Here is an 18789-nt window from a genome sequence, read left to right as displayed (position 1 = left end):
GCTCGCTAACCACCCCACGCCACCGCCTTGTTTCTTTTAACATATGACGAAGTAATCCTGAACAATTAAATCAAGCTGTGTCCTTCTCTATCGCTTGCCCCAACCGAGCCCCTTTTTCACAAACGAAATTGCGCCGCCCCTCCGCCGCTGCACTTCCAATCGAGACGGAACGCCGCCCAGCACAATTCGAACCCGAATTGGAACCGAGCGCCAATTTACGCCTTCGGTACTTTCCCCGCCCTCTTTTAAATTCATTGTCAACAATTAGCTTTAAATTGTGCCAAAGTAAATTCTTTTTCAAACAAGTTTTGATTTTTTCTTGTGCTTATTGCAGTAGAAAGTTAAATAAAGCTTTCTGAGAACAAAAGTAGTCATTTCTCACTTGTGGGGGCTAGCTTCACCCTACAGATATTTTTTTTACACATTTTCTTTTCCTCATTCAAGGTTTACTGTAACATTACAACATCTAAATAAATCTAGCCAATTGAAAACTACTGCATGTGCTGAGAAACACACCACCCACCCATTTTGCCAAGTAGAATTATTTACTATACAAATACAAGTAGATCTTGAGCCAAGTCTTCTACCAGTTGACTGACAACTCAATTTGACTAACAGACGGATCTTGGTGACTTTTAACCTTGATACTATTGTCCAGCGGCGTTGCTAAAGCGGATCATCACACTTACAAATACGCCTTTTATTTGGTTCAAAGATTAGTTGAAAAACAAGAGAAATAACCCCATTTCATAGGTTCAATAAGACTTTCTTTAAATCTACTGTTTTTGTTTATTTGTTTTTGAGTCTTGACTTAATCTCGTAAACCAAGAGTCTTTGAAAAAGTGAGATTGTATTTTTCAAATTCAAAAGTAAACAAACGATTCAATGACGTAACAATAAAATCGAACAGGTGTAATATGACGAATAATAGAGTTAAATGACTTCAAAAGAATTATTTCATTTCAAGGTAAAAACGAAAGTTTCATCTCGAAAGATTAAGGTAATCTTTATCAAATTAAAAGAAAAAGGTAAAATCAAGCTGCGATAGCTTATCTAGTTATTAGCACCATCATCATTATTGTACAAAAACACACAAAGTACGGGTTAGTTGAACTATAAATATCAAACAATCGTAAAAACGTAGGTCTTGTTCACCGCAAGGCTCTTTGTAGTGAAAACATTTGATTGCACAAAGAATCAATTGCAAAATTATGGCTGCTGGTGAAATTATCAATGTACAGATGACAACAATGCATAAGGTTATATTGGAAGGCATCAAGCGTTTCAATCAGGTTCTTCTTTTCCGATCGAGTTAGATTATGTCTCTCAATAATTCTCGCCGAGTATAAAGTTTCAAAGTTTTTTTGCTAGTTTTCAAAAACAACTCATTGAAAGGTCACCAGGTGTTTTAAAGGTTCGATATTATTTTAGAATGACTGCTTTTGTTAACGATTTATGAGCGCCAGAGTTTGGGAACTACTGGTTAAGGAATGACCGATAGCATCGTATCGAAGCTCCACATAAATTTGACAACACATAAAGACTTGGGTTTTGGAAGTTTTGCAAATTACCTTAAAAACCATTTCATTTCATTTAAATGTTAATAGTGATAAATGTTTTTCAAAGTGCTTTGGACAGAATCGCTGAGCATTCAGCAGTTGGTGCGGAACTTTATCACCATTCATCGAAAACTAATTTTGCGCGTCGAGTCGATTTGTGTGATGTTCCCACCAGGTGATTTTTTTAACTTTGTGACATCGGCTTGGTGAAGTTCTGGGGGAAAACCCCCATAGTGGAAGTGGAGCCGGTGTCGTTCCAGGAAACTTGAAGGATCCCCATTTGCCAACCTTCGTCCTAAAAACGTATCACAATTACAAAATAAACAAGTTAAAATAATTGAAAGAATGTATATGATAATATTTAGAAAATAAATGCCGGCCAGAAATTTAATTTTAGGCGTTGAACAAGATAGAAATCGCACACACCTGTTCTTCTGGGTCGGGAAACTCGACGACGTAAATCACATCGTTTTTCTCGAACGACAATTCGTCCTCGTCAGCTCCGTGGTAAGGGTACATCGCCTGCACCTATAGAAATCATACAACTCACATCATATAGAAATCATACAACACACAATAAAAAAACTATAGAAATCATACACATTATATTAGAAATACAAATATAAAAATAACACAAGCGAAATCAGGAAACGAATGGACTTACCGTGTACAAATAGTGGGGGGGCAAAATCACCGTGCCGTCATCTTTGGGGGGGACCTCGTCGTAAATTTCTGAAATACAGAATTGTTGGTGACTCTAGTAAAAACAACTCGGCTGATTATAGCAATATGAATTTCAGAGAAATAACACTTGAGTTTTCTTGTTTTCAGAGACAGCACATTAACAAGAAAGGCAAATAGTTGAACACAGCATTTTTAAAGTACAACAAACACTGTTAAAGCTTCTATCCAAAAAAAACACCCAAAATGGCAAACAGTTGTATATCGAAAAAAAGTAAATCACAAGTACAAAGTTGTCATTGTTGTGTCATACTGACCTGCTGTGACATCACGAGGGGCTTCTGGGGGTAGATCGTAAATAGGGGAACCACCGTTTAGTTGGGGGTCTTCTTCAGGTATCTGAACAAAAAAGTTGGTGAGAAATCTTGAACAAACAAGGATTTAAAAAGAATGAAAATCAATTGTCAAACTGCTTCAAGGTTAATAGAAACATGCAGCGCTTCGTGCAAAAACACTTTCGCACAAGATTGTAAATCAACACAACACGCTTTCAAATAAGAACAAGGTTCAATTTTGCAATTAAACATTCAACATTTATTAATCAGTAAATATCAAAGAACTCAAAAAAAACGAAATAAATTATTTTGATGCCCTTTTTCTGGTTTATTTGAGTGATTTGGGGGAATTCAATTTTCTTCATTATTAATTAGAACAAACCGTCAATAATCTCTTGCACATAAATTTCAATCATAGTTTTTTGTCCAGCAAACATCACAACATTTAATGCTTTTATTTCTACAAATAAAGAAATTATGAATCAAATTACTAAATATTATAATAAAGTTTCTGTATAAACCAGACACAACAATAGGTAACAATGACAAAACAATAGGTTAAGTATATTAAAAGAATTACTGAAGCCATCTGAAAATGGAATTACGATCTGATAATCTGAATAAATTAAACTTTAAATCCTGAAGATCTGTAAAAACAATTTGTTTATTTTAAGATTGCTCCAATTATAACATTTCAAAGATCAGTATTTAAAAACTCAATCACAACACTTTATTTGCAACAAAAATAAAAACAATAATTATCGATTAATAAAACTGCATTTTAGATCGATAGCTGTAAGATTAACTACAATCAAAAATGAGTTGCTTGCGGCAATTGATTCCTAAATCAACAAAATTGAATCAAATCTTGGTGTTCAAAAGTTAAAAGTTTACCGAATAAAAACCAGAGAGGGGATTCCCCAATCAATTCTCTGTCGATGTTTCAATTACAAAAAGTAAAAATGCAACAAATTCCGGCCGCACGACAAGAATTACAAAACAATCTGTTTCTAACTACAAATTAACCTGAGTTTGATTTTCACTAAATGATACCTTTGCTGACTCATCACTCTGCAGCACTTTTGCTGAGTCACTGCCAGAAAGTCCACTTTTTGCAAAAACTTTTACGTTAAAGTCGGAATTTGTGTCTTTGCTGGGATTGCCAACTTTGATGACGTCATCAGTGACATCATCGGCCACATCGTATATATTTTCGTCTTCGGGGGTATTTTTATCACCACTAGAGGCAGTATAGTCCACTGCGAAGTCATAAAAATCCTCAGGAGCAGAACCAGGTGGAATGATGACTTCTTGGCCAGAACCAGGCTGTGTCATCGAAGGATTTAGAGCTGCGTTTATGACATCACTTAAATTGGAAGTTTTTTTGACGTCGTTACTTTCAGCGGCATGTTCATCAACTTTTGTGACATCATCACCAGGGTTGTGATTAGCACCACCTAGTGGTAGGACCGAAGGAGCGACCAAAGTTTTGCGAAACGATTCGTCGTCCGACACAAAAATAGACGACTGAGAAGAAACACTGGAACTTCCGTCAAGACTAATGACGTCATGGTTGCTAGGGGAGACTTTATCATGGTTGCTAGGTGAAACATCATCATCACGGTTGCTAGGGGAGACGTCATCATCACGCTTGCTAGGGGAGACGTCATCATGGTTACTAGGGAACATATCATCATGGCTGCCAGGGAACATATCATCATGGTTGCCAGGGAACATATCATCATGGTTGCTAGGAGAGGCGCCGTCATCATGGTTGCTAGGGGCGGCGTCATCATCATGGTTGCTAGGGAACATATCCTCATTGTCGTCAGAATAACTTGGTCGTTTGTTGCCGAACTCCACATTTTCATAATTATGTTTTTCATCGGAATTGACCGATTCAACTTCAACCTGGTCTCTGTAAGCTGGAGTCATCCGCAAGTATCTTTCATCATCTTCATCATGTGAAACGTGAACTCCATCATGTGAATCATGAAGTCCTTCATGTGAATTATGAAGTCCATCATGTGAATTATGAACTCCATCATATGAATCGTGATCTTCAATATGTGATTGGTCGTGATCATGAACATCATGATGCTGCTCATATGATTCATGAGCTCTATCATTTGAGTTACGGACAGCGTCAAGATCTTGATTAGTATGCTGTTCATATGATTCATGAGATGTATCACGAGCAGCATCCAATTTATCTGCATGATCCATATCATGATGCTGCTCATATGAATCACCGTGATGCAATTCAAGATCATCTTTCACCTCTTCATTTGTGTCATGCTCACATGAATCGTGATCCAACTTTTCAAAAGTATGAAAACCGTCGTTGTCATGGCGACCGTCATCAGAAGCTGCCCGATTACCAAGGTTACCATGACTACCAGTATCGCTGTTGGATCTTTGTATTTCGTCGCTACGGTAATCTGGAGAGTGCATTCTCTGGAAGTGAGGATTCGCTGACGCGTCACTTTTATCCTCGGGACTTTTTGTCGAGTCATCGTTCTTCGGAGCTCGTGAAAAAAATTTGTCGAGTCCGGTGAAAAAAAGAAGAGACCTCCGCTTCTTGGTCGACTGAAAAAGCGGCGATTATGTCGGTTAAGCGGCATTTTAGTCGAACGCAAATGTGGTGTTAGTAGCTGAACACAAGGGGGCAGCAAACCAACCTCTGGCTTGTTTCGCTCCAAAGTTTGCGACTTTTTCTTGTCGGCGACATTCTGCGGTTCCGATCCGGCCTCGGGGAGGGTCATGGTTCGCGGTCTGGCCTGTGGCGCCGTGGCAGGTGGCAGCTCGGCACTGGGCCCCGCCTCAGTTGCCACCTTGCCACTGGTACCCGCCTCAGTTGCCACCTTGCCACTGGCACCCGCCTCAGTTGCCACGTTGCCAGTGTCAAGCGTCAGGCGCGGCGATGGTTTTGGTTTGTCGGGTTCCTGCTGTGGAGTGGCATGCACCGACGACATGCGGTTAGTGACAACTACCCACACACACACACACACACACCCACACACATACAGAGCACAGAGGGGCAAAACATTGTGCAATAAACAAGCTTTACAAACACATCTACATTAAAACAATCTAAATCAGTGGCTCTCGAACTTTTCACTTGGCAACATTTTGTTTCCTTGACTTCATTTTTTAAAACCGGATAAATTTTTAAATCACCTTTCAATATTCTTTAACATTTTTAGTCGCAACTTATTCAAAACTATTTATTGTAGGTAAGCTGACAAATGATTTATTTATTGATATTAAAACACAAAAAGGATGCGCCCAGTCTAATATATTTTAAAAGTGAAAGAATTAAAAAGATTTTTTCAGATGTTTGAGAACCACTGATTTAAATTACAACAGCTGTCTGTTTTTATAATAATAAATACAAATCTCGGTTTAAGTTTATTTTTGTCATATTAATTCAACACATCTCACCCTGGTTAAAACTCCAATTGTAGAAGTATAAGGTAATGCGCATCATAATAAGGTTTAACAGTGATTGAAATTTACCCTAAACAATTTAAATGTAATGTTTATGAAAGACAAAGCTCTAAGTTTGTTGTTATTATTGTTCTGATAAATTAGTTTAGTAAGGTGCAGATAATTCTGGGGCACTTAGAATTTGTCCAAACATGTCACGAAAGACACCAAACCATGTAAAGTCAACTCTAGAGTCGTGTATTTTACGCAATACTTGAACCACACACAGGGATTGGAATGAATGCTGGAGCTGTAGTTGGAGATGTTTATTGTGATATCGGATATTTTGAACAAAAGTGTCGCGATTCGATAATGACGGCATTACGGTGCTCAAGCAAGCGAAATAGATGGAAAGAAACGTTTAAAAGCATTTTCTTGGCTCAATTGGCAATTTTGCTTTTTTCATTTTACTATTTTTTTTGATAAAATTAATTTTAATTAAAAATTTTAAACTTTACTTGGGATTTTCAAAGCCTGGTTAAAAATCCTCTGACAATTTGGTGACGAAGAACGATAGCACGACTTGACATCGGGTACAATCCGATGTCACCATACACCCTAGCTGCACTAACGGCAATCATTCCAACCTGTGTGATCAAACAACGAAAACCTTATGACGTCACAACCGTGGTTACCTCTTTGATGTCCTCTGGTGCTTGGGTGATCTTCGGAGCTTCTGATTGGTCGGTTCCGTTGGTCACGTGACCCAACTGCTGCCCGATCTGGATGTTGACGTATTGATGCGAACTTGAAAAACAAACATTGAAAGGTTGAAATATATTCATTAGGTCAGTTTCAACCTTTTATGGATTACGCACCCCTAAAAAATAATAAAAAGATTTTCGGCACCCCGACTGGAATTTTCGTTGAGTATTTTGCTAAAATGTCGCTATAAATGGAACTTTAACAAGACAATCAACTTAGAACATGTAGGAAAATGTCATTTGATATAATGGTCTCTAATCGCACACAAATAGTTGACCTATCCCTATCGGCATCCTTAAGCATTAGAAATGGCACACCAGGGCGCCCCGGTTGAGAACCACTTCACTGAGTGGTGGTAGCTTGGTAGCATTTTCAAATTACGGCTTTTTGATACAAACTTGTATCATCATCAGTTGATGGGTTGGATGATGTCGATTTACTCGACCTTTTTGGGTTTGAGATTCATTTTCAAGCTACATTACAGATGCGAGCGTAGTTTAACAGAGGGAATAAAACTTTGCAACAAAATTGCGTCATTTTGCTAAACACCACAACATACTCGAAAGGTTTCGCAGGCCTGGTTAAGAACCACTACTGTAAAGGACAATGGGCAAAATGTGTCGTGCGGTAACTTTGCAACAAACGATGCAAATCACGGTTGACAATAAAAACAAAGTTTGGCTTACTCGGACTCGGAGTGGTTCGAACTTCGCTTCCTTCTTTCTTCATTCTTTCCGCTCCTTCAAACAATAACACACTGTGACGTCACATACTACACGTCCGATACTAGGCTGGTACCGATTGCAAATTACTTTTGAAGTGTTAGCCATGATTTGAGTTTTATTTCAAAGAAAAAAAATTTTCAAAGGTTTTTTTTTTCAATTGACAACTGATAGCATTTAAACTTCTTTAATGCCATTTTTGGGCAAAATTACCAGAAAAAAATTGCCCTTGAAAAATTTAGTTTGCTTACTTGATTATAATAACATTGCATTTTGATATAATGCGGTAGCTTCGTCCGATCTGTCACAAACATCTTTATCGACAAATATACCTTGAGTTTTTGTTCGAAGTTGACGCGCTGAGCCTTCGGTCACCAGATGACCTTTCCGAGTGACCCCGTGACCTTTGACCCTCATCGGCCGGCAAGGTCGCCGGTTCCGGAACCTTCGGTGCCGTTTCCACCCGCCTGGAAATATACCAGGGGATTAGAAAAATCAAGCTCCTGATATAGAGACTCGCACAAAATTGATCTAATGCAGGCAATTTACTGAGAAGGGTTCCAGGTGTTGTGCGTAGTTTAAAAAAATTAAAAATAACTTTTTTTACAGCTGTCGTAAAATTTCTCCCTCTGTTAAATTAATTGTTTTTGGGGTTGGCTTTAATAAACTTAAGTAAATTTAAGCAGAATGGTTTCTTTTCAAAATCGAGGGAAAAAGCTACTAAGTGTAAAAAAGATTGAAAACAACCGGGCAAAAAAAATAAACTTCTTACACTTCAAAATTGCTACTTTATTTTACAAGCTTCAATAGCTTGCTTTGCTTCTCAAATTATTTATTTCAAACAAATGCATTTTAAATGAAACAAAATACTTGAAATCCATGCCACAATGTTCATTCGAATTTAACCAGTCATTTTCAAAAACCATGCGTCAAATGGAAAAAAGGTGAAATACAAAATCAACTCCCTTTTAACATTGTTGCTATTTAAAAATTAAAAAATCTGGTACAGACAGCCGATAGAAACACCAGGGCGGTATTTCAGCAATTGTTTGCAATTCAACAGTTTTCTTCTCAAAAGGTTAACTTTTGGAAAAACATTCCTTACAGGAATAGAATAAGTAGTACTGGACATTACTGCTGTAGTTACTTTGAGGGAAGACTATGCAAGCCACTTAAAAAAGTTTTGTTAATGAATTTTTATAAAACATAGTAATGTATTTACATTGGTGAGTGGATAAAGGAGGTACTTTTAAAACCGCTCGTAAAACATTAAAATATTTTTATAGCATTTACATTGGTGAGTGGAGTCGTTGGATCTTATATTCCCCGTTGTTGAAAGTGTCTTTGATATTTGCCACGACATCGAGCAGCTTCGTTCGAACCTGAACAATATTCAGGCTGATAGAAACACAACGATAGAAACTTGGATCGCTTGACAGGTTTTAAATGCAATTTGAAAACAAAACAGAAACTTTACAAATAAAATGGTCAACACTACAATCGTTGAAAATTACTACCAAACTGTCTAATCTTTAAACGTTATAATTTCATAGACTTTGTATAACATTTATATAATGTCATTTGCTATCAGATCAGGTCACAAAACTTTCTATCCAAAATAACAGGCGTCAAGATAAAATGTTGACTATCAGAAATGCCTAATTAAAAGCAATGCGCAAATTTTTGATTAGCTTTTCAAATTGTTTCGAAACACAAAACGATGTTTGCTATTAAAGGTATATTGCAAACTTTATTGAAATCATAGTTGCAGGCTTGTGTTTTTTTAAGGTGTCAAATTTCTTCAGCGGTTTCCCAAATTTTGGACTTGCAACTTTTTGGTATTTAAATGAAGCACTTGCGATCACCCAAACCAAACCTTAAAAAAACCCTGCTCCCTTGAATGTTTCAATTGCATTACTATCAATAAAATGGCATTTTCAAATTATCAAACTATAGTGTGAAAACTTATATTGAAGATTTTTTGAAACCTTTTTACCCAAGTGAGTCTTAAACTGCTAGCAGTTTTTTACAAGGGATTCATTTTGGCATATCTGAGTACTGTTAGATCAATTGAGGCCAAAATAAGTAAAAAACATGATGAAAAATACAGGTTTTCAACTAATTTTTCGATTTGCCTGCAGACCTGGTAACATTCCATGGAGCAACAAGTGTTGTTTTAATTACTTTTGACTGATAAATTACAAGCCAGAGAACACCCATTTCATTAAAAGCAATCACTCTAGTGATTCTTTAAATGTTATATACCAACCCACTGTGACGCAACAACCGCTCCAGGTCGGACTGCCTGCTTGCTGTTGTTGCTCAACAACATTAACGTCCGACTTAAACCGCTCGCTCAATTAGCTGCGCATTTCGCCTTCGCCTTAGCAACGCTCGCTAACCACCCCACGCCACCGCCTTGTTTCTTTTAACATATGACGAAGTAATCCTGAACAATTAAATCAAGCTGTGTCCTTCTCTATCGCTTGCCCCAACCGAGCCCCTTTTTCACAAACGAAATTGCGCCGCCCCTCCGCCGCTGCACTTCCAATCGAGACGGAACGCCGCCCAGCACAATTCGAACCCGAATTGGAACCGAGCGCCAATTTACGCCTTCGGTACTTTCCCCGCCCTCTTTTAAATTCATTGTCAACAATTAGCTTTAAATTGTGCCAAAGTAAATTCTTTTTCAAACAAGTTTTGATTTTTTCTTGTGCTTATTGCAGTAGAAAGTTAAATAAAGCTTTCTGAGAACAAAAGTAGTCATTTCTCACTTGTGGGGGCTAGCTTCACCCTACAGATATTTTTTTTACACATTTTCTTTTCCTCATTCAAGGTTTACTGTAACATTACAACATCTAAATAAATCTAGCCAATTGAAAACTACTGCATGTGCTGAGAAACACACCACCCACCCATTTTGCCAAGTAGAATTATTTACTATACAAATACAAGTAGATCTTGAGCCAAGTCTTCTACCAGTTGACTGACAACTCAATTTGACTAACAGACGGATCTTGGTGACTTTTAACCTTGATACTATTGTCCAGCGGCGTTGCTAAAGCGGATCATCACACTTACAAATACGCCTTTTATTTGGTTCAAAGATTAGTTGAAAAACAAGAGAAATAACCCCATTTCATAGGTTCAATAAGACTTTCTTTAAATCTACTGTTTTTGTTTATTTGTTTTTGAGTCTTGACTTAATCTCGTAAACCAAGAGTCTTTGAAAAAGTGAGATTGTATTTTTCAAATTCAAAAGTAAACAAACGATTCAATGACGTAACAATAAAATCGAACAGGTGTAATATGACGAATAATAGAGTTAAATGACTTCAAAAGAATTATTTCATTTCAAGGTAAAAACGAAAGTTTCATCTCGAAAGATTAAGGTAATCTTTATCAAATTAAAAGAAAAAGGTAAAATCAAGCTGCGATAGCTTATCTAGTTATTAGCACCATCATCATTATTGTACAAAAACACACAAAGTACGGGTTAGTTGAACTATAAATATCAAACAATCGTAAAAACGTAGGTCTTGTTCACCGCAAGGCTCTTTGTAGTGAAAACATTTGATTGCACAAAGAATCAATTGCAAAATTATGGCTGCTGGTGAAATTATCAATGTACAGATGACAACAATGCATAAGGTTATATTGGAAGGCATCAAGCGTTTCAATCAGGTTCTTCTTTTCCGATCGAGTTAGATTATGTCTCTCAATAATTCTCGCCGAGTATAAAGTTTCAAAGTTTTTTTGCTAGTTTTCAAAAACAACTCATTGAAAGGTCACCAGGTGTTTTAAAGGTTCGATATTATTTTAGAATGACTGCTTTTGTTAACGATTTATGAGCGCCAGAGTTTGGGAACTACTGGTTAAGGAATGACCGATAGCATCGTATCGAAGCTCCACATAAATTTGACAACACATAAAGACTTGGGTTTTGGAAGTTTTGCAAATTACCTTAAAAACCATTTCATTTCATTTAAATGTTAATAGTGATAAATGTTTTTCAAAGTGCTTTGGACAGAATCGCTGAGCATTCAGCAGTTGGTGCGGAACTTTATCACCATTCATCGAAAACTAATTTTGCGCGTCGAGTCGATTTGTGTGATGTTCCCACCAGGTGATTTTTTTAACTTTGTGACATCGGCTTGGTGAAGTTCTGGGGGAAAACCCCCATAGTGGAAGTGGAGCCGGTGTCGTTCCAGGAAACTTGAAGGATCCCCATTTGCCAACCTTCGTCCTAAAAACGTATCACAATTACAAAATAAACAAGTTAAAATAATTGAAAGAATGTATATGATAATATTTAGAAAATAAATGCCGGCCAGAAATTTAATTTTAGGCGTTGAACAAGATAGAAATCGCACACACCTGTTCTTCTGGGTCGGGAAACTCGACGACGTAAATCACATCGTTTTTCTCGAACGACAATTCGTCCTCGTCAGCTCCGTGGTAAGGGTACATCGCCTGCACCTATAGAAATCATACAACTCACATCATATAGAAATCATACAACACACAATAAAAAAACTATAGAAATCATACACATTATATTAGAAATACAAATATAAAAATAACACAAGCGAAATCAGGAAACGAATGGACTTACCGTGTACAAATAGTGGGGGGGCAAAATCACCGTGCCGTCATCTTTGGGGGGGACCTCGTCGTAAATTTCTGAAATACAGAATTGTTGGTGACTCTAGTAAAAACAACTCGGCTGATTATAGCAATATGAATTTCAGAGAAATAACACTTGAGTTTTCTTGTTTTCAGAGACAGCACATTAACAAGAAAGGCAAATAGTTGAACACAGCATTTTTAAAGTACAACAAACACTGTTAAAGCTTCTATCCAAAAAAAACACCCAAAATGGCAAACAGTTGTATATCGAAAAAAAGTAAATCACAAGTACAAAGTTGTCATTGTTGTGTCATACTGACCTGCTGTGACATCACGAGGGGCTTCTGGGGGTAGATCGTAAATAGGGGAACCACCGTTTAGTTGGGGGTCTTCTTCAGGTATCTGAACAAAAAAGTTGGTGAGAAATCTTGAACAAACAAGGATTTAAAAAGAATGAAAATCAATTGTCAAACTGCTTCAAGGTTAATAGAAACATGCAGCGCTTCGTGCAAAAACACTTTCGCACAAGATTGTAAATCAACACAACACGCTTTCAAATAAGAACAAGGTTCAATTTTGCAATTAAACATTCAACATTTATTAATCAGTAAATATCAAAGAACTCAAAAAAAACGAAATAAATTATTTTGATGCCCTTTTTCTGGTTTATTTGAGTGATTTGGGGGAATTCAATTTTCTTCATTATTAATTAGAACAAACCGTCAATAATCTCTTGCACATAAATTTCAATCATAGTTTTTTGTCCAGCAAACATCACAACATTTAATGCTTTTATTTCTACAAATAAAGAAATTATGAATCAAATTACTAAATATTATAATAAAGTTTCTGTATAAACCAGACACAACAATAGGTAACAATGACAAAACAATAGGTTAAGTATATTAAAAGAATTACTGAAGCCATCTGAAAATGGAATTACGATCTGATAATCTGAATAAATTAAACTTTAAATCCTGAAGATCTGTAAAAACAATTTGTTTATTTTAAGATTGCTCCAATTATAACATTTCAAAGATCAGTATTTAAAAACTCAATCACAACACTTTATTTGCAACAAAAATAAAAACAATAATTATCGATTAATAAAACTGCATTTTAGATCGATAGCTGTAAGATTAACTACAATCAAAAATGAGTTGCTTGCGGCAATTGATTCCTAAATCAACAAAATTGAATCAAATCTTGGTGTTCAAAAGTTAAAAGTTTACCGAATAAAAACCAGAGAGGGGATTCCCCAATCAATTCTCTGTCGATGTTTCAATTACAAAAAGTAAAAATGCAACAAATTCCGGCCGCACGACAAGAATTACAAAACAATCTGTTTCTAACTACAAATTAACCTGAGTTTGATTTTCACTAAATGATACCTTTGCTGACTCATCACTCTGCAGCACTTTTGCTGAGTCACTGCCAGAAAGTCCACTTTTTGCAAAAACTTTTACGTTAAAGTCGGAATTTGTGTCTTTGCTGGGATTGCCAACTTTGATGACGTCATCAGTGACATCATCGGCCACATCGTATATATTTTCGTCTTCGGGGGTATTTTTATCACCACTAGAGGCAGTATAGTCCACTGCGAAGTCATAAAAATCCTCAGGAGCAGAACCAGGTGGAATGATGACTTCTTGGCCAGAACCAGGCTGTGTCATCGAAGGATTTAGAGCTGCGTTTATGACATCACTTAAATTGGAAGTTTTTTTGACGTCGTTACTTTCAGCGGCATGTTCATCAACTTTTGTGACATCATCACCAGGGTTGTGATTAGCACCACCTAGTGGTAGGACCGAAGGAGCGACCAAAGTTTTGCGAAACGATTCGTCGTCCGACACAAAAATAGACGACTGAGAAGAAACACTGGAACTTCCGTCAAGACTAATGACGTCATGGTTGCTAGGGGAGACTTTATCATGGTTGCTAGGTGAAACATCATCATCACGGTTGCTAGGGGAGACGTCATCATCACGCTTGCTAGGGGAGACGTCATCATGGTTACTAGGGAACATATCATCATGGCTGCCAGGGAACATATCATCATGGTTGCCAGGGAACATATCATCATGGTTGCTAGGAGAGGCGCCGTCATCATGGTTGCTAGGGGCGGCGTCATCATCATGGTTGCTAGGGAACATATCCTCATTGTCGTCAGAATAACTTGGTCGTTTGTTGCCGAACTCCACATTTTCATAATTATGTTTTTCATCGGAATTGACCGATTCAACTTCAACCTGGTCTCTGTAAGCTGGAGTCATCCGCAAGTATCTTTCATCATCTTCATCATGTGAAACGTGAACTCCATCATGTGAATCATGAAGTCCTTCATGTGAATTATGAAGTCCATCATGTGAATTATGAACTCCATCATATGAATCGTGATCTTCAATATGTGATTGGTCGTGATCATGAACATCATGATGCTGCTCATATGATTCATGAGCTCTATCATTTGAGTTACGGACAGCGTCAAGATCTTGATTAGTATGCTGTTCATATGATTCATGAGATGTATCACGAGCAGCATCCAATTTATCTGCATGATCCATATCATGATGCTGCTCATATGAATCACCGTGATGCAATTCAAGATCATCTTTCACCTCTTCATTTGTGTCATGCTCACATGAATCGTGATCCAACTTTTCAAAAGTATGAAAACCGTCGTTGTCATGGCGACCGTCATCAGAAGCTGCCCGATTACCAAGGTTACCATGACTACCAGTATCGCTGTTGGATCTTTGTATTTCGTCGCTACGGTAATCTGGAGAGTGCATTCTCTGGAAGTGAGGATTCGCTGACGCGTCACTTTTATCCTCGGGACTTTTTGTCGAGTCATCGTTCTTCGGAGCTCGTGAAAAAAATTTGTCGAGTCCGGTGAAAAAAAGAAGAGACCTCCGCTTCTTGGTCGACTGAAAAAGCGGCGATTATGTCGGTTAAGCGGCATTTTAGTCGAACGCAAATGTGGTGTTAGTAGCTGAACACAAGGGGGCAGCAAACCAACCTCTGGCTTGTTTCGCTCCAAAGTTTGCGACTTTTTCTTGTCGGCGACATTCTGCGGTTCCGATCCGGCCTCGGGGAGGGTCATGGTTCGCGGTCTGGCCTGTGGCGCCGTGGCAGGTGGCAGCTCGGCACTGGGCCCCGCCTCAGTTGCCACCTTGCCACTGGTACCCGCCTCAGTTGCCACCTTGCCACTGGCACCCGCCTCAGTTGCCACGTTGCCAGTGTCAAGCGTCAGGCGCGGCGATGGTTTTGGTTTGTCGGGTTCCTGCTGTGGAGTGGCATGCACCGACGACATGCGGTTAGTGACAACTACCCACACACACACACACACACACCCACACACATACAGAGCACAGAGGGGCAAAACATTGTGCAATAAACAAGCTTTACAAACACATCTACATTAAAACAATCTAAATCAGTGGCTCTCGAACTTTTCACTTGGCAACATTTTGTTTCCTTGACTTCATTTTTTAAAACCGGATAAATTTTTAAATCACCTTTCAATATTCTTTAACATTTTTAGTCGCAACTTATTCAAAACTATTTATTGTAGGTAAGCTGACAAATGATTTATTTATTGATATTAAAACACAAAAAGGATGCGCCCAGTCTAATATATTTTAAAAGTGAAAGAATTAAAAAGATTTTTTCAGATGTTTGAGAACCACTGATTTAAATTACAACAGCTGTCTGTTTTTATAATAATAAATACAAATCTCGGTTTAAGTTTATTTTTGTCATATTAATTCAACACATCTCACCCTGGTTAAAACTCCAATTGTAGAAGTATAAGGTAATGCGCATCATAATAAGGTTTAACAGTGATTGAAATTTACCCTAAACAATTTAAATGTAATGTTTATGAAAGACAAAGCTCTAAGTTTGTTGTTATTATTGTTCTGATAAATTAGTTTAGTAAGGTGCAGATAATTCTGGGGCACTTAGAATTTGTCCAAACATGTCACGAAAGACACCAAACCATGTAAAGTCAACTCTAGAGTCGTGTATTTTACGCAATACTTGAACCACACACAGGGATTGGAATGAATGCTGGAGCTGTAGTTGGAGATGTTTATTGTGATATCGGATATTTTGAACAAAAGTGTCGCGATTCGATAATGACGGCATTACGGTGCTCAAGCAAGCGAAATAGATGGAAAGAAACGTTTAAAAGCATTTTCTTGGCTCAATTGGCAATTTTGCTTTTTTCATTTTACTATTTTTTTTGATAAAATTAATTTTAATTAAAAATTTTAAACTTTACTTGGGATTTTCAAAGCCTGGTTAAAAATCCTCTGACAATTTGGTGACGAAGAACGATAGCACGACTTGACATCGGGTACAATCCGATGTCACCATACACCCTAGCTGCACTAACGGCAATCATTCCAACCTGTGTGATCAAACAACGAAAACCTTATGACGTCACAACCGTGGTTACCTCTTTGATGTCCTCTGGTGCTTGGGTGATCTTCGGAGCTTCTGATTGGTCGGTTCCGTTGGTCACGTGACCCAACTGCTGCCCGATCTGGATGTTGACGTATTGATGCGAACTTGAAAAACAAACATTGAAAGGTTGAAATATATTCATTAGGTCAGTTTCAACCTTTTATGGATTACGCACCCCTAAAAAATAATAAAAAGATTTTCGGCACCCCGACTGGAATTTTCGTTGAGTATTTTGCTAAAATGTCGCTATAAATGGAACTTTAACAAGACAATCAACTTAGAACATGTAGGAAAATGTCATTTGATATAATGGTCTCTAATCGCACACAAATAGTTGACCTATCCCTATCGGCATCCTTAAGCATTAGAAATGGCACACCAGGGCGCCCCGGTTGAGAACCACTTCACTGAGTGGTGGTAGCTTGGTAGCATTTTCAAATTACGGCTTTTTGATACAAACTTGTATCATCATCAGTTGATGGGTTGGATGATGTCGATTTACTCGACCTTTTTGGGTTTGAGATTCATTTTCAAGCTACATTACAGATGCGAGCGTAGTTTAACAGAGGGAATAAAACTTTGCAACAAAATTGCGTCATTTTGCTAAACACCACAACATACTCGAAAGGTTTCGCAGGCCTGGTTAAGAACCACTACTGTAAAGGACAATGGGCAAAATGTGTCGTGCGGTAACTTTGCAACAAACGATGCAAATCACGGTTGACAATAAAAACAAAGTTTGGCTTACTCGGACTCGGAGTGGTTCGAACTTCGCTTCCTTCTTTCTTCATTCTTTCCGCTCCTTCAAACAATAACACACTGTGACGTCACATACTACACGTCCGATACTAGGCTGGTACCGATTGCAAATTACTTTTGAAGTGTTAGCCATGATTTGAGTTTTATTTCAAAGAAAAAAAATTTTCAAAGGTTTTTTTTTTCAATTGACAACTGATAGCATTTAAACTTCTTTAATGCCATTTTTGGGCAAAATTACCAGAAAAAAATTGCCCTTGAAAAATTTAGTTTGCTTACTTGATTATAATAACATTGCATTTTGATATAATGCGGTAGCTTCGTCCGATCTGTCACAAACATCTTTATCGACAAATATACCTTGAGTTTTTGTTCGAAGTTGACGCGCTGAGCCTTCGGTCACCAGATGACCTTTCCGAGTGACCCCGTGACCTTTGACCCTCATCGGCCGGCAAGGTCGCCGGTTCCGGAACCTTCGGTGCCGTTTCCACCCGCCTGGAAATATACCAGGGGATTAGAAAAATCAAGCTCCTGATATAGAGACTCGCACAAAATTGATCTAATGCAGGCAATTTACTGAGAAGGGTTCCAGGTGTTGTGCGTAGTTTAAAAAAATTAAAAATAACTTTTTTTACAGCTGTCGTAAAATTTCTCCCTCTGTTAAATTAATTGTTTTTGGGGTTGGCTTTAATAAACTTAAGTAAATTTAAGCAGAATGGTTTCTTTTCAAAATCGAGGGAAAAAGCTACTAAGTGTAAAAAAGATTGAAAACAACCGGGCAAAAAAAATAAACTTCTTACACTTCAAAATTGCTACTTTATTTTACAAGCTTCAATAGCTTGCTTTGCTTCTCAAATTATTTATTTCAAACAAATGCATTTTAAATGAAACAAAATACTTGAAATCCATGCCACAATGTTCATTCGAATTTAACCAGTCATTTTCAAAAACCATGCGTCAAATGGAAAAAAGGTGAAATACAAAATCAACTCCCTTTTAACATTGTTGCTATTTAAAAATTAAAAAATCTGGTACAGACAGCCGATAGAAACACCAGGGCGGTATTTCAGCAATTGTTTGCAATTCAACAGTTTTCTTCTCAAAAGGTTAACTTTTGGAAAAACATTCCTTACAGGAATAGAATAAGTAGTACTGGACATTACTGCTGTAGTTACTTTGAGGGAAGACTATGCAAGCCACTTAAAAAAGTTTTGTTAATGAATTTTTATAAAACATAGTAATGTATTTACATTGGTGAGTGGATAAAGGAGGTACTTTTAAAACCGCTCGTAAAACATTAAAATATTTTTATAGCATTTACATTGGTGAGTGGAGTCGTTGGATCTTATATTCCCCGTTGTTGAAAGTGTCTTTGATATTTGCCACGACATCGAGCAGCTTCGTTCGAACCTGAACAATATTCAGGCTGATAGAAACACAACG

General features: G+C 37.5%; 2 protein-coding genes across 2 annotated transcripts; both read right to left on the bottom strand.

The window, feature by feature from the left end:
* Positions 1–897: 897 nt before the first annotated feature.
* LOC146141381 (uncharacterized) lies at positions 898–9711 on the bottom strand. The gene is made up of 10 exons (XM_083390081.1): positions 9676–9711; positions 8785–8873; positions 7824–7958; positions 7456–7509; positions 6700–6811; positions 5257–5523; positions 2558–2639; positions 2224–2291; positions 1986–2087; positions 898–1854 (listed from the first exon to the last, which is right to left on the bottom strand). Exons 1-10 carry the CDS (start codon positions 9709–9711, stop codon positions 1744–1746), a joined length of 1056 nt encoding a protein of 351 aa, XP_083246207.1. The 3' UTR covers positions 898–1743.
* Positions 9712–10780: 1069 nt separating this feature from the next.
* Positions 10781–18736, bottom strand: LOC146141380 (uncharacterized). The gene is made up of 9 exons (XM_083389995.1): positions 18668–18736; positions 17707–17841; positions 17339–17392; positions 16583–16694; positions 15140–15406; positions 12441–12522; positions 12107–12174; positions 11869–11970; positions 10781–11737 (listed from the first exon to the last, which is right to left on the bottom strand). Coding segments are annotated over exons 1-9 (933 nt in total). The 5' UTR covers positions 18670–18736; the 3' UTR covers positions 10781–11626.
* Positions 18737–18789: the final 53 nt, after the last annotated feature.

The sequence above is a fragment of the Ascidiella aspersa genome, chromosome 5 (assembly GCF_963924565.1).
Source record: "Ascidiella aspersa chromosome 5, kaAscAspe10.2, whole genome shotgun sequence".
In the NCBI taxonomy this organism is placed as follows: domain Eukaryota; kingdom Metazoa; phylum Chordata; class Ascidiacea; order Phlebobranchia; family Ascidiidae; genus Ascidiella; species Ascidiella aspersa.
This window is presented reverse-complemented; position numbering and strand designations above follow the sequence as displayed.

Bases quoted from the DNA above. Each gene is read 5' to 3' on its own strand.
- LOC146141380 (XM_083389995.1), bottom strand. The intron at 11,971-12,106 runs GTAAGTCCATTC...TGATTTCTATAG, and splicing joins CCCCCCACTATTTGTACACG to GTGCAGGCGATGTACCCTTA. The intron at 11,738-11,868 runs GTGTGTGCGATT...ATACGTTTTTAG, and splicing joins TTCCCGACCCAGAAGAACAG to GACGAAGGTTGGCAAATGGG.
- LOC146141381 (XM_083390081.1), bottom strand. From the start codon at position 9,711: ATGGGTGTTCTCTGGCTTGTAATTTATCAGTCAAAA. The intron at 7,959-8,784 runs GTAAATGCTATA...GTATATTTCCAG, and splicing joins CAACGACTCCACTCACCAAT to GCGGGTGGAAACGGCACCGA. The intron at 2,088-2,223 runs GTAAGTCCATTC...TGATTTCTATAG, and splicing joins CCCCCCACTATTTGTACACG to GTGCAGGCGATGTACCCTTA.